General features: G+C 42.4%; 1 protein-coding gene across 1 annotated transcript; it reads right to left on the reverse strand.

Moving 5' to 3' along the window:
* Positions 1 to 9,409: 9,409 nt before the first annotated feature.
* On the reverse strand, positions 9,410 to 15,598 carry FAM170A (family with sequence similarity 170 member A). Its single transcript, XM_023194197.1, has 5 exons — positions 15,429 to 15,598; positions 12,331 to 12,471; positions 10,433 to 11,222; positions 10,078 to 10,136; positions 9,410 to 9,465 (listed from the first exon to the last, which is right to left on the reverse strand). The coding sequence occupies exons 1-4, from the start codon at positions 15,496 to 15,498 to the stop codon at positions 10,130 to 10,132; spliced, it is 1,008 nt and encodes a 335-aa protein (XP_023049965.1). The 5' UTR covers positions 15,499 to 15,598; the 3' UTR covers positions 9,410 to 9,465; positions 10,078 to 10,129.
* Positions 15,599 to 15,807: the final 209 nt, after the last annotated feature.

Below are 15,807 nucleotides of genomic sequence, written 5' to 3' on the forward strand. Positions count from 1 at the left end.
TTGTTTGTTTGTTTTTAATGGCTGATATTTCTTTCATCTCTGGATAGAAAGAAACACCCCATTGAGTTAGCAGGCTGCAGGAAAGAGACGACAGAACAAAAATGAATGGAGAGAAAGGAGTCTAGGAAATGGGAAAAACTCACAATGACAACATTTTGGAGAAAGGATATGATAAAGGAAAATGAGGCAAATGTCCTACTCATGTGAAGATAGGGACTCCCTGGGCTGAGGATGGAGGAGGAAGGTCAGAGGTGGCTGGACAAGGGAGCCGGGCAGAAAAGGACACACAAATGAGTGCAGAGCCAGCATCCTGAGACACTCTGCTTGCCCCCACGCAAGCATGCATCTCCAGCAGCCAGCACTTCACCCGTGACTCCCCAGCAAGAATGACACTCAGGGGTGTCCCATCCAACTTATTCTGCCTCCACTATGCCAGGACACTTATAAGCCCTGAGTTGTGGATGGCTCCAACACCTATAGGGGTGATAATGGTATGAAGGGGGATCCCCTGAACCTAAACTTCACGGGAAGAAACAGAACAAGCTCAAAACTCCACCAGGACAGAGGTTTTCTGCATATAATTTCTGTCTGAAATCATGTGCCTTATCTGGACCAGGTGCATTTCACTGATCTTAGAATTTTTTCTTAGTAGCTGATGTGACTACAGTGTACGGTAACTTCAGGCGTGAACACATTCTTCACCCACCCTTTCATATGCTTCAGACTAGTGTGGTCTGGTCTCAGATGAATTTAAGGCTGCAGAAAAAGAACAAAGTTCTCAGATGGTTCCAGGAGTTGTGCCCACATTTCCTTAAACCACTAAGGTGCTCATCCTAAGAGAAAATAGCATCTGCCTCCTAGAGTCATTCTTCAGACTGATTGCATGAGTCAAACAAATGCTTAGAAGAGCGCTTGGTTCATGATCAGTTCTCAGTAATATCTAGCTAATTTTATTATTATATGTCCCTCCTTATCAGAGAGGTTTGAAGACAAACTCCCATGACCTCTAAAAAAGGATAAACTAGTTTACCTATTGACAGTGATTTTAGCCCTAGGTTTAATGAGCCATCAAAACTACTGTTGAAAAATAGGGAGCTTTACAGTTTTGAAGAATAAGTAGAATGCCTCGGAGAGGAAGGGTTTGGCCAAGAGACTTGTACAAATATTCCCCAGGAATGAGAAGAGAAGGATCTGGGGACCCAGAGCAGCAGAGTACTCAGATCAGATTCTTGGCAGCACCATGATAAGGCCGGGAAATCCCAGAGTGGTATGTTAACTGAGAGACAGGGAGGGAACCCCAGGCCTCTGCATTCCACCTTGCTCCAAAAAGCCTACCAGGAACAGCAGGAATCTTTAGGTCTGATGTAGCTCGTGTAGGCAATGGGGATCTCCCCTGTACCTGTCTGGATAAGTAACTAGAGATCAAAGGGCCCTTTCAGCTTCACCTCCACCCTCACTGTACCACAACCACAACCACACACATACACACATACACACACACACACACACACACACACACACACTCCTTGGCCAGATTAAAAATAGGGAAACTTTATCATGTATAGCAGATATTCTTAATAATTTGTGAAATGGGACTATTCCCTAATTTTATTTTAAGTGCAATTTTCTTCCAATTTTGGGATATTTTTGTTGTTCTTATTCTATTTAAGCGGATTTCAGGACACATATAGCCCCATGATTTTTACCTAAATTATCTTAATTGGATGTAAATTCAAAGCTGAGCTTAGGAAGTCGTCCAGGGACTCTAATTTGCTGAGACATATTCTTGGTGTGAGTTTTGTTCTTAGAAGGTTTGGAACTCAACTGCGAGTCTCCATGGGGCCTGCTTCAAAGGACTGCCAGACCGGGAAAAGCTTCCATACTTGCAAGAACACCCGAGAGGTTATCCCTTTTCAACAACCAAACATCCTTTAATTTGCAAGAAATAAATTCTACATGCTTGTGAGGAAATTAGAGAAGGAGATTGAAAACTTACTGAAATAGCAAAAAATAAACTTTAAAAAAAAAGAGTCAGGGTAGGAGACAGTCAAGCAAAGGACATTGAAAGATGGAAAGGGTTTGTCAAAAGAGAGAAAAAGACAAGATTCCTCATGGGTTAACCTGCAGCTGCAGAGTTGGTATAAGTATTCTTGATGTGCAAATACTATGGCATAAAGTAGATAAAATTTATCAGAAGTTGCTGAGAATATGGTAAGAAGCATGATCACCAAATTATAAATTCCCTGCAGTGGCATTTTAGGGGAACACTAGAAAGGGACAATAAATGCTCATAAGACTAGAATAACAAGTAGAAAGTGGTTTCAGGAGAAATTCAGTCTTGCAGAGTGTGTATCAAAAGCAGAGAAGCTGGCAGAAGGACAAGCATGAGCAAGGAATGAAATAAAGGGGGGTACCTGGTTCCTTCACTGAGTGAACCCAGCCCCATGGCCAGTAGGCCTCCAGGAAACACTTGCAGCCCAGGAGCTATCCATCATTCATCAGCTTTTGAGAAAATATACCCAGCTCTGAGATCATCTCTTCAACACCATCTTTCCTTCTTGAGTTTAGTTTGACCTCCTCCCTCACCATCAAGCTATGGACTAATGCTGCCTAGTAAGAAGGGTCATTCATGTCCCCGGTCCTCTAGCTATCATGATTCACATTAGTGAAGTACAAAAGGCAGTGACCAAATAATGGGAAACAAGAACAAGAAGAGATACTCATAAAGCAGCAGATTTCTGTGACAATGTGGTCCATGTCAGCTGCATGTGTCAGGCACCACCTTAATCACTAGCATTCCTTGGAAAGAAGTTCTCAGAAGGCAGGGCCGGGCCATCTGGTTGCACAGTGCCCTCACACTCCATTCAGAGATCTCAATAACAGCTTCAGCCCCCAAGCTCACTCCCTTTGTCTGCTCACGGTATTTGGATTCTCCTTTTCTCCACATTTGTTTTGAGGAGAGGCGGAAGGACGGAGGTGCAGGCCAGCACAGATTCGCCCTAGAGCCCAATGGGATGCCTACAATTAACCTGTTACCTTCTGGGCAGTGGCTTAGATCTCCCCATGTGAGAGAATTTTCCTTTCATCTGTGCTTCAAATTCCTGACAAATGTTGTCCATGCTTCAAGTGTCTTACTGGAGGAGGCCTGTGGAAGGGGGCTAAAGGCAAGTAGCAATCCTTCAAACAGCCTGATGCTTTCTGAGTCTCAGGAGAAGTCTACACAATGTTCTATTAAATCCTGTTTGTTCCAGAGAAGTAATGGAAACAATCCAATTGTTCAGTAATATTTGAATGGAAAATAAATTAGTTTACATGTATTTGATGGCATAGTATCAAATTGTTAAATGGATCTTGATCCATATGATGGAACCAGATAAATACTGAAAAAAAATGTTGATTGAAACAAAATACATTTCATAATGTTATAACAATCATGTAAATAAATATTCACATGAATTCTAAATATTGCTATGGATATATACACGCAAGAAAATAATTAAAACATGGACTGGATATATGCAGATCTTTGATATTAGTTACCTCTGTGCAGGGGGGGCAGTCATAAAATTTATGAAAAACAGTTATTACGAGTTTTAAAAGTATATAAGATGCATTATAATGAACTAAAGCTCTTCATGGAATACATTATTTACATTTGATATCATCATTTATCTAGGAAATCCAAAATAATCCACAGGTAAAATAGTAAAAACTAATAATATAGTTCACCAAGGCAGAGGGATAGAAGATCAAAAATTAAAAAACCAATCAAGTCCCTCTACAATAGAAATAGCAAATCAGAAAATGTAAGGGAAAATACAATGCTATTTAAAATAGTACCAAGGGCTATATAAAGTATTTAGAGCTAAAAATACATGTAACATAATGTATAACTAAAAAGCTGTGTATGTCTAAATTCTGCCCAATTCCAGGTTAAAAACAATAATAAATGTTAACTATTACGATGCCCAGGCTTCATGAGAAAGCACTCTCTTCTCAAATAGCAGACAATTAAGTGAGGGAGATTCAAAGACACACAGTATTCTAAATGTCAGCTAGCCCAAACCTTTCGATAACACACAAAGCCAAGGCCAGAGAAGTTAAGTTCCTTGATCAAGGGCCCAATGTCCTGACTGCAAGACTAGCATTTTCCAGTAATTCACAAGACACAGTCAAAATTAGTACCTTGGAGGGAGAAAGTAATTATATAAATTATGTAATTACTCAACCTTAAGTGAAGAAATAGCTAACAAAATTCCAGATATTGAGAGAGAATTGAAGTGCAGAGTTTAAAATTTTACTAATCCATAGGGAAACTGCAGACCATTTAAAGTATTTTGTTACACAGTAGTGATAACCATTGAATACTTAGGAGAAATGCAATCTGGTTAACAAAGTCGAGAACCAACTGCAGGAGAAAGGAACACCTTTCTCAAAATGTCCATCAATGAGGGATAGTTAATTATATTATGATTTGTCACTGGAAGTAAATAAATTACACTTGCTTAAAAAATGGGATGAATCTATATTAAAGATTCATGTTAAATGTCTATATTAAAGGCATTAAAAGATCTTCAACAAAAATGTTGATTTAGATTACACATAGTATGATACAATTTATTAATCAAAACTCTCTGTAAAGCTACATATATCATATAAAACAGCTATGTATGTAAATACATGGACCTAAGATCTTGAAACCAAACAACTAATAATCAGAATCTCTGCAAAAGGAAGTAGGCTTGGGAGGAGAGTAGGGATAATTTGAAGGGGACTTTAATTTTATTTTTATATATTGATTACTTTAATATCATTTGTATTTTATGATGATAATATTTCCATATTGCTCCTAAAATTTAAAAATATATAGCTGGATGCTACTTTGAAAAATTAACTGAAATATTTTTTATCACTTGCTTTGCTGCTGGATTTTTCCCCATCCAGTCAGCTAAGCACTTCAAGTTCATTGCATTAGGAAGATAAAGACCCAGCAGAAACAAAGGAGAAAAAAAGGAAAATTCTTGGCTATGGAACGTCAAAAGCAGGAACCACAGGAGAACAGTAAAGACTCCTGTGAACAAACAATAAGTCTCACCTCAACTATAGAAAGATTTCCCTGTACTGGAAGGTCAGAGAAAGGGAGAAAAGTGTTGAGGGAGAAAGGTTAGCATGGCCAGGGACAAGAAAAACTACTTTAAAGACTATATGTCCAGGAAGAGAATCAGTATCTACAGACTAGCTAGCCTGCACTTGACCTGCACTCCAGCCACCATTCCCAATCACAGACACTTGGAGAAACTTAGAGAACTCTGCCTGCAGCTCGGTTGGAACCCATTCCATTAAGCATTTTACGCCTGCAGAAGAAGCAAGAACTATATTAGATCCTCCCTGTGAACTGCCCACCTTTCAGAAACCTAAATGCTCCTTGTACTCTAGCAAAAAGGAGAAGAGAGAAGACTTGGAAGATCCTGTGGAAGATTTGGGTTGCAAGGGACATGCCTGGAAGTGTGGCATTTATCTCTTCTACCATATTCTATCAGAAAGTTCTGCCGCATGGCCCCACCTAACTGTAAAAGAGGATAGGAAATATACTTTATGTAAATGCTCAGGAGGAAAGCAAATACAGATTTTATGGGCATATCACAGTGCGACAGTCCCAGATGGCATATCAGTGTGGTGTGCCCAACTAAAAGCATCTTCAACAATCACGACATCACTGTTTCATGAAGTTCACATTTGAGAGGTAGCTGCCTCGATGACTATGGGTCCCTGAGTAGGACTTGCTATAATTCTTTTGGCTGTCCCCTCATGTTTGAAAGACAGTTGTCATACCTGTAGGCATTACACCTTCCAACATCTACCTTCAAAGACAAGAAGGAAGGGGTCAGGGTTTTTCACCGTGAGTCACTCCCTTTTTATCAAAGAGGAAGATCTCTGCCAAATGGTCCCCAGCAAACTTCCCCTTACTGCTTATTTGGTAAAAATCAATCACTAGAAAAGTGGAATGAACCAATATGACCAGCTTTAATAAATCAAGATTCATCTCCTGGGGCTGTGCCCAGTAAAGCTCAAAACCTGAACAAAATCAGAGTTCAGCTAGCAGGAAGCAGAGAGTGATATTAGAACATGATCTACCAAAGATGGTAAGTGAAAAACACAGATGAAGAGGTAGAAATCATTCCAAACCTCTCAGTCTTTGAAATAAACTCACTTACTAAAAAGCAGATTGAATATTGTGAATACAGCAAAACAGTTCTTAGACAAAAAGCATATTAAAGCAGACTGAATAGAATTTAAAGCAAGAAAGGAATTAATAGAGAAAAAGTGCAGGGAAATATTTGACAATAAGAAAATCCACCAAAAAAAGTACAAAACATTAATTTTCACGTGACTTGTAATATAGTTTCAAAATATATGAGCTAACTCTGTACAAATAAAAGGAGAAATTGACAAGTTCACAATCATTGTAAAATATTTCAGGCTATACCAGAAACTGGAAGATCGGACTTAAAAATAGAAAGGATAAAAAATATTTGAATAAAATAAAGGAGACTGATTAACAGATATGCATATGAACTTGAATCCAATAGAGAATGCACATTATTTTCAAGTACATATGAAACACTTTTTAAATCGATTATGCACCAGGTTACAATAAAACTTTAGCAACTTTAAAATGTATTCCTATGTGATTCACAGATTAAAGACAATATCAGAATAGAAATTATAAAACATTTAGGAATAAACAACAATGAAACTATAACACAAAACTTGCAGAATACTACTAAAATGGTATTTCAGAAAATTTGCATAGCTTCATATGCATTTATTTAAAAATAAGAATGATTAAAAATCAGTAAGTTAATTGTTCAATAGATGCTGGAAAAAGAAAACATTGAGTAAACCTATAAAAGAAGGAAAGAAATAATAAAGGCATGATTAGAAAATCTAAAAAAGAAAATAATACAAAATATCAACACTACTAAAAGATTTCATTTTCAATTATTAAAATAACAAATCTCGGCCGGGCACAGTGGCTCAAGCCTGTAATCCCAGCACTTTGGGAGGCCGAGACAGGCGGGTCACGAGGTCAGGAGATCGAGACCATCCTGGCTAACACAGTGAAACGCCATCTCTACTAAAAATACAAAAAACTAGCCGGGCGAGGTGGCGGGCGCCTGTAGTCCCAGCTACTCGGGAGGCTGAGGCAGGAGAATGGCGGGAACCCGGGAGGCGGAGCTTGCAGTGAGCTGAGATCCGGCCACTGCACTCCAGCCCGGGTGACAGAGCGAGACTCCATCTCAAAAAAAAAAAACAAATCTCTGGCAACACTAATCAGTTGAACTAGGATAATGCATGCAGGGCTTCATACCTAGGTGATAGGTTGACAGGTGCAGCAAACCACCATGGCACACGTTTACCTATGTAACAAATCTGCACATCCTGCACATGTATCCTGGAACTTAAAATAAAATTAAATTTAAAAAAAAAGGATTAAGTGAACCCCCATTCCACAGAAGCTCTTTCAGGGATGAGAGGAAAAAAATCATAGCATAGGAGATAGCTAATTTTGTTTAAAAAAAAAAATGGATAAGGATAATGTAAGAAAAAAAATTATACTCTGATTTTATTTTTGTCATAAAAATCCTAAATTTCTTAATAGCAAAGTGAATTCAACAATTCAGTAAAATCAAACAATAATGGTAAAATGAGATTTATTTCAGAGAGGCCAGGATGGTTCATCATCCAAAAACCTATGATGAATTACACAAAATTAACAACTAAAGGAATGAAATTATCTGAATAGATGCATCAAACCCACATAAAATTCAACAATCATTCTCACCTTTTTAAAAAAATTAGGTTATTTTTATGGTCACTATTCTTTTATGTTGTATCAGAGGTCCTAGCCTGTTCAGTAACAGAAGAAAAATAAAAGTGCTGTCTAGAAATAACAAGGAAAAAACTAATTCTTTTTATTTGTATTTAATATGATTGAATATAGAAAAATACAGAATACTATACAGAAATACACCTAAACAATTTCAAAAAGGTTGCTAGATGTGAAATGAAAGTTTAAAATATGCATCAGTAATAACCAATTCTAAACTATAATAGAAAAAAATATGCCATCTAAGGAGACTGAAAAGAAGATAGCTTGGACCGCATTGAATAAAAATTGTGTATAACATTTGTGGAGAAAAGCATTAATCATTATTGAAGAACAAAGAAAGAAAAAAAGTACTTGAACAAAGGAAGAAATACACAATGACAATTACTACTAAACTGAAATATCTACATACTTCAGCATAGCAATGGATGTCTGGGTATACATCCTAGAGAGAGACTCACCCTCTATGGTAATAGAGGAAATTTGGATGCAACTAAAATTTCATCAAAAAGATAATAAATTAAAAGTTGGCATACTGATAGAATGAACTATAATACAGTAGTAAAAATTAGTTAACTACAGATATGTGTATGACAATGGATAATCTTAAAAACCTGCTTTTTAATAAAAACAAGGTGCAAAGTAATAACGAAGTACAATAGTATGTGAAACTTTCAAGATATTCAAAACATTTTATATATTTATATAATAGTATAAAACATGCACAGAAGTATTAAAAAATACTCCAAATCCATATGAAAGGCAATGGAACAGGGGACTATGGCTGTATTTGTAATCATTTCTACTTCAAAGCCATCTGAAGTAAATGTAGAAAAGTGCCAAGTTTAATAAAGCAGGATGATGGAAACACAGGTATGTAGTGGAGTTTGTCATGGTCTCATGTGAAATGTGGCATCCAGCCTTGAAAAAACTGTCACACAGAAGCCTAATCAATCCCAGGAGCTTGGGTATTGCTGCCTCTGGAAAAGGCTGGTAGATATCTTTAGTGCTGGTGTAAAACTTCGTTCACAAACCACTAGATAGATAGACGAAAATAATGAATAGGGCTGGGCGCCGTGACTCACGCCTGCAATCCCAGCACTTTGGGAGGCCCAGGCGGGTGGATCGCTTGAGCCCAGGAGTTCGAGATGAGCCTGGCCAACATGGTGAAACCTCGTCTCTACTAAAAAATATACAAAATTAGCTGTGTGTGTTGGCATGTGCCTGTAATCCCAGCTACTTGGGAGGCTCAGGCAGGAGAATCACGTGAACTCAGGAGGCAGAGGTTGCAGTGAGCCGAGATCATGCCATTGCACTCCACCCTGGGCAACAAAAGTGAAACTCCATCTCAAAAAAAAAAAAAAAAAAAAGAAGAAAAAGAAAAAGGAAAAAAAATAGAAAATGATGAATAGATAGTTAGATTAATTTGTTAATTAAATAATATATCCAGGGAAGGTTTGAAACACAACCTTTATTACATATGATGTTTACATGTTAGACTGAGTGCTGGTCCCTCATCTCCTTCATACCTTGGGCAGTCTGTCTGCTACTATCTCCATGGCTCTTTCTTCTCCCTGAAAGTGAAGAAAACAATTGAGGCAGAACAGGAAGAGGCAAGAAACAATACGAGCATCACTAGTCAGTTACCCTTCACCTTTGTTTTAAAGCTCAGAGTCATGCACCCCCACGGTGAGTTCGTTTCCAGATCAAATGCAGTAAAATGAAGGTTCTGAAACATTTCCAGGTCTCTTGGTATCTGGAGGATGATGTTGTTACCTCTCCAAATTCCCCTTTTCCTCAAGGGCTATATTCATGGGCTGAGGTGAGGTCCCAGCTCAGACCAAAGGCTCTCAGACTCCACACCTCTGATCTTGATGGCAGCCTGTCCTTTCAGGCCAATCCTGGCCCTTGAGGTTAAGCTGAGTTTTCTCTGCCTTGAAGAGCTGCAGTACCTCCTCTTAGAATTGAGGACAATCATGGAGACATTGAGAAAGTTCCCAGTCAATGCTCTTCACCTTATCGTCTAAGCAAATGGAGGACAATTCCCCCAGAAGCACCAGGTGCACCACAAGTTGATGCAGCTGCAGAGCCGCCAGGTGACCCAGTGCATCCCTGCAGCTCCTTCCCTTGGATTCCTCTGGGCCCTCATGACACAGCCCCAGAAAACTGCAAATCTCACTCCTTACCTCTTGCAAGAGAAGGCCACACCATCTTCCAGTATCTTCTGGCCCATAAGTCTCAGCTGCTGTGTGAAAATCAAACCAAAGAAAGACATTTCTTAGTTAACATGACCTTAGAAATTCTCAGAATTTCCTGCAGGAGCTGGAAAGGTCAAGACAAGTCCTGACTTACAATCAAGACTTTATTAGATGCCTAGGCAAGAAGCAGGGATCCCAGTTATGTCCCATTCCATTGTTCCCTGAGCCAATAAAGCCCCCAAATCTCCCTTACAGAGACCTAAGAGACCTGAACTGGGGAGAGAGTACTGGCTCAGGGAAGCCATTGCTCCCTCAGCGGTCCCACGACCCAGCCCTTGCTCACTTCCTGTCCTTTGGAATGTCCTTTGGAGAATGAAACACACAGCCTGGACATTGGCTCCAGGATCTCCTCAGGCCAAGGTCTTCCCCTGTGGGCTGCCCCTCCTCCTCCTTCTTTCCTGCTGGTTTCTCTTCCTCCTCCTCCTCATTTCCATTCTCCTCCTCCTGCTCGTCTTGGGTGCTCCCTGATTCCATGTTGCCTGTCAGCTGAGCCATGGTGAGATGAAAGACGTGGCAGCTGAAGCCCTCTCTGATCCCATATTGCACATGCTCCTGGAGGGTTTCCACGGTGGCAAACACCCGGCAGCAGGCCATGCACCTGAAGCCATTCTCCATGGTCACCAGCCAGTCCGGAGTCTTGGCCCTGGGTGTCTCCTCAACAGTGGGTGAGCCTGGCAGGCTGTCTGATTCTGTCCTTTCCTCATGCTCTTTCTCCTCCCCACCGGGCTCACTGTCAGACAGGAGATTTCTGGTGGACACATCAGAGGGGGGAGTACCTACCCTCACAACCTCAGGAAGGGTCACCTCTTCCATCCTTGGCTGCTTCTCTAAGGACTCCGAAGTTTCCTCTGTCTCCCAGGAGACAGCCACACCTTTTTTCATTTGTACCTGCATGTAGTATATTTTCATGCCCCTTTCCTCTTTGTTTACACACAGAGAGGACACACAAGTCTTATAGGACGAATGGGATGACAAGGAGACATGTTGTGAGCAGGGAGGAGTCTCTCCTCGTTCCTGAACCTGGGCCGGGGGTGACTGAGGCTGGGGGCTGTCTCGATGTATTCTCTGGATTCCTGGGAAAGGAAATTAGAAACATGAGCAGATGCATGGGCCATGCCAGGAGCTGGGGGAACATAAGTTGAATATGTGTGGTGCAGGAGAGAGGGACTGTGGTGTGATGCAGCTGTGTGGTGAGCTTGGTGTTTGTTATTCATATTGTGGGGTAGTGATTCTAGTGTCATTTGTGTGTAGGGATGTTGCTGGGGTGTCTGTATACAGGGGTGTGGAGTATGGTGGTGAGGACTGCAGCTTATGTGGAATGTCGGCAGCATGTGTGTGCTATGAGGATGTGAGTTGGTGCCATCACTGATGTGTTATTTGTGGAATGTGGGCGGTAGTGTGGGAGAATGGAACTGCAGGTCACACATTTGTGTGGGATGTGTGCAGAGAGTGCACCTGTGGAGCGTGTGGCTGTATGTGTGAGGTGTGTAGGCCTGAGCTAGAGTCCTGCTGCAGTGCTGGAGGCCTGGGCTGAGGAACTCTGTTTTTCTCTGGAAGGGAAAGTCAGAGCCCAAGTAGTTCCGCTGAAGGTGCTTAATCTGGTCCTGTGGCCCTACACCCCAAGAGCAGACTTTCCTGGCCTCTGCTCCCTGACTACCTGACTGCACACCAGGGCTCACGCTCTCCTACACTGAGCTCATATCCATGCTCTTCTAACAGCTCTGTATCTTGCCCAGACACCTCTGCAGAGCTCTGATCATATCCAACTGCCCTGGGTTTCCTCTTAGCCTCATCCTTGGATCTATGGGCCTCCTGCCCCCTACCCAAGGATCCCTGCACCCAAAATGTCCCAGACCTAAGCACCCAAAGAGTCTCATACCCATAGCGCCCTGTATCCAGAGTGTCATGCTCAAGGAACCTCACACCTAGAGAATCTCACATCCAAGGAGCCCCACACCCAAAGAGTGTCACACCGAAGGAGCCCCAAACCCAAAAAGTCCCACTCCCAAAGAGTCTTTGGGACTGCAAAGACTCAAGCAGCACTGCAACCAAAAGTCTCATGCCCAAAGAGCCCTGTACCCAAAGAGTCCCAGTCCCAAAAAGCCCCACACTCAAAGATTTTCATGCCCAGTAAACCCCACAGCCAAGGAGCCACATGCCCAAGGAGCCCTGCACCCTTACCACCGTGGATGAGCTTGCGTGAAGAAGAAACGCAGGAGAAGTATTCGGAGGTAGAAGTAACTTCTCCCACCCCTTGGCTCCAGCCTTTGGCCACTCTAGTGGATCCCGGCTGCAGGGCATCCTCTTGGGACTTTGACATTCCTGAGAAAGGTATTAAGGGCACAGAGATATGGTGGATGGGGAATGTTTGTGCATCATTTACCCATCCAACAAATATTTACTGAGTGGCTGATATATGTCAGGTGTGGTGAACACACATGGTTTGTGAGACAGCCTTCTGGTGGATACTCCAATATTTAATTACAGTCAACAGGTATTTTGATAGTGTATCATTAGGAACGTAGGCCTGTGTGGTGACTATGAATAGGTCTGAAGTGTAAGAGTGATACATAGCAGATAGCCTTTGATATGTGTAGGTTTGTGTGGGTATATTATGGAAACATGTGTCTGTGTCTATGGAGTTTGTGTGCATAGTTTGTGTTTACAACCCTGGAATTATGCAATATATAACTTTTCCTGATTATATGGTGTGGCTTGTATTTATAATGTGCATTAATTCATTCATCTGGCAATATTTCATAAACAGCTACCATGTATCCGACACCAGTCCACTCTTCTAGGCTCTAGGAATACTGAACAAAACAGTCTTTCTTCTAAGTGGACTTTCCATTCTCGACAAAGAAGACAGACACTAAGCAGAAATATTAGTATATCATAGGTTAGCTCATTATGAATATATAAGGGTCACCAGATCTAGCAAAAAAAACAGCTGATGCCAAATTAAATTTGAATTTTAGATAAATTACAAATAATTATTTAGTGTAAGTATGTCCCATGCAATATTTGTCATACTTATCTTTAGTGTCAGTATGTTCCATACCATATTTGGGACACACTCATACTAAAAAATCATTGGTGGTTTATCTGACATTCAAGTTTAACTGGACATCCTGTATTTTATCTGGCAACCCTAATAAGGGGATGGTGGTGAATCTTTGTCTCATTGTGGTCTGTGCAAAGCAGGCCTGGCTCTGCTACACAATGTGTTACAGATATGGCATGTATGATGTGTGACTGGCTCTTAAAGAGGTATTTAGAGATAGTTTAAGGTAGCTGTGTTTGTGTGAGAGTTGAGGAGACACACACACACACCCCCCACACACATGAAATCTCTGTAGGAAGAAAAGACTGTGACACTCACGGGTTGTGTGAGTATGTAATAGAGGAACGGTGTGTGTATCTAACTGCAGGCACTGTGTGTGGAGGTGTGTGACTCTTTTTCTGTATCAGAGTACATATGGGCATAGGAGTGACCATCTCCTGGAATACCCTTAACAAAAATTCGGTACACACTGTTATGTGTATTGAGTGTTGCCCAGGCCCAGGCATGGTGACAGGAAGTTCACCCTGCAGAACCCACCACTGTGCTCCCATTATCTCCAGTCCTCCCCCTCCCAACACACGCGCGCGTGCACACAGACACACACACACACACACAGACACACACACACAGACACACACACACGTGCGCGCGCGCACACACACACAGACAGACAAATTCTGAAATGTCAGGGTAGATGAAGGAGAGGAAAACCATTGCCTTCCCCTTCCTGTCCCAGCCCCCTGCTCTCCATGCCTACGCTTCATGCCTCCATTCCCAGGGCTCAACCTACAGGTCTTTATGACCTTGGGCCTCATAGGCGCTGCTGAGCTCTAACTGGGGCAGAAGCCTCCAGGGCCATCTCTGGGGCAGGCTCCTTTCTGCCCTGTCTCCTGCATGTGACTATCCCCCTTTCAGGATAAGCAGCTTGTTTACATTTAATACCTGCCATTATCATGCAGCCTGGGAAGTAAACTGACAGCAATCGAAGACCCTTACCCTGTGTGTCATTTCCTCTGGGAAGTCCCACACTGTGGATTCACAAACTCTGTTGGATTAATTGGTTAATTCTTCCTGCTGAAAAATCAAACCTCCGAGGTTTCAGTATGACGCCATCCCTAAACAAGTGTTTCATCTACTTTCTAACAAGCATTTCACTTCTCAAGATATTTTTCAACAAGGCCTTTAACTCATTGGGCTACTCTTTCGTTTCTGCTACAAGGGGCAGCGCAACTCATAGATTTCTACCAGCACCCTTCACACCTTCCACCTCAGTCACCCCAGGGAAAGAGTAAATAAAGAGAATGAGAGAAAGACGAGACTCAGGCTGCATCACTGGGTCTCTGTAAGTGGGTCCCCGACCTGCCTGGAGACTGACATAGTTCCAGGTACCAGCAGCCCCAGAACAAAAGTTCTCAGCCCAGCAGGGCTGGCTTTCTGTATCGTGTGCCAGTGGCATCTAGACTTCCTGTCCATCTCACATCCGGGTACCCTCAAGATGGCTGTGCCGGCATCAGCCAACAGCCAGGTGTCCCCGTCACTACCGTATAGGTAGTACATTCTCCTCAGTTCCTCTTTCCCAAAGAAGGCTCAGGCTGGCCGGGTGCGGTGACTCACGCCTTTAATCCCAGCACTTTGGGAGGCCGAGGCGGGTGGATCACGAGGTCAGGAGATCGAAACCATCCTGGCTACCACGATGAAACCCTATCTCTACTAAAAATAAAAAAAAATTAAAAAAAATTAGCTGGGCATTGTAGTGAGCACCTGTAGCCCCAGCTACTCAGGAGGCTGAGGCAGGAGAATGGCGGGAACCCGGGAGGCGGAGTTTGCAGTGAGCCCAGATGCGGCTACTGCACTCCAGCCTGGGCGACAGAGCCAGACTCCGCCTCAAAAAAAAAAAAAAAAGGAGGCCGAGGCAGGCGGATCAGGAGATCAGGAGATCGAGACCATCCTGGCTAACACGGTGAAACGCCATCTCTACAAAAAATACAAAAAATTAGCCAGGCCTGGTGGCGGCGCCTGTAGTCCCAGCTACTCGGGAGGCTGAGGCAGGAGAATGGCGGAAACCCGGGAGGCGGAGCTTGCAGTGAGCTGAGATCCGGCCACTGCACTCCAGCCCGGGTGACAGAGCGAGGCTCCATCTCAAAAATAAAATTTAAAAAAAAGGCTCAGGCTGGCCAGTGACGCTTGTGACCCAGACAGTTTGCCCAGCACATACCTCCTCCCTTCTCAGCGGTTTCCTGGGACTCTTCATTTTCCAAATGTTTCCTCTTTTGTCGTCGTTTCATGGTATCAGCTAGAAGAGTTTCTGGAAGATGCTTAATGTCCACTTCCCCCTTTTTCCTGTAGATTGGCCCTTCTTGGCTCCCAGGAAATTCATTAAAAAGATTCAGTATGAATAAACGTAGTTGAATCTCCTAAATAGCTGAAGAACTCAAGACCGTTTAGTGAACGAGCAGCACTGCCCAGTGTGCTCACTACATTGCAGGGCTGTTAAGGTTCAAAGGTCACCAGGCCCACAGCAGATTCTCTGACCCCAATGATGACATCACCGCGTTCTGCGGACCTAGGTCCAACACAGTCTGTGCAACTGCAGA

The sequence above is a fragment of the Piliocolobus tephrosceles genome, chromosome 4 (assembly GCF_002776525.5).
Source record: "Piliocolobus tephrosceles isolate RC106 chromosome 4, ASM277652v3, whole genome shotgun sequence".
Classification (NCBI taxonomy): domain Eukaryota; kingdom Metazoa; phylum Chordata; class Mammalia; order Primates; family Cercopithecidae; genus Piliocolobus; species Piliocolobus tephrosceles.

Excerpts from the sequence above, each read along its gene's own strand:
- FAM170A (XM_023194197.1), bottom strand. The coding sequence starts at position 15,498 with ATGAAACGACGACAAAAGAGGAAACATTTGGAAAATGAAGAGTCCCAG. Across the intron at positions 12,472-15,428 it reads AACCGCTGAGAAGGGAGGAG|GAATGTCAAAGTCCCAAGAG; the intron begins GTATGTGCTGGG and ends TACCTTTCTCAG. Across the intron at positions 11,223-12,330 it reads ACGCAAGCTCATCCACGGTG|GAATCCAGAGAATACATCGA; the intron begins GTAAGGGTGCAG and ends TTCCTTTCCCAG.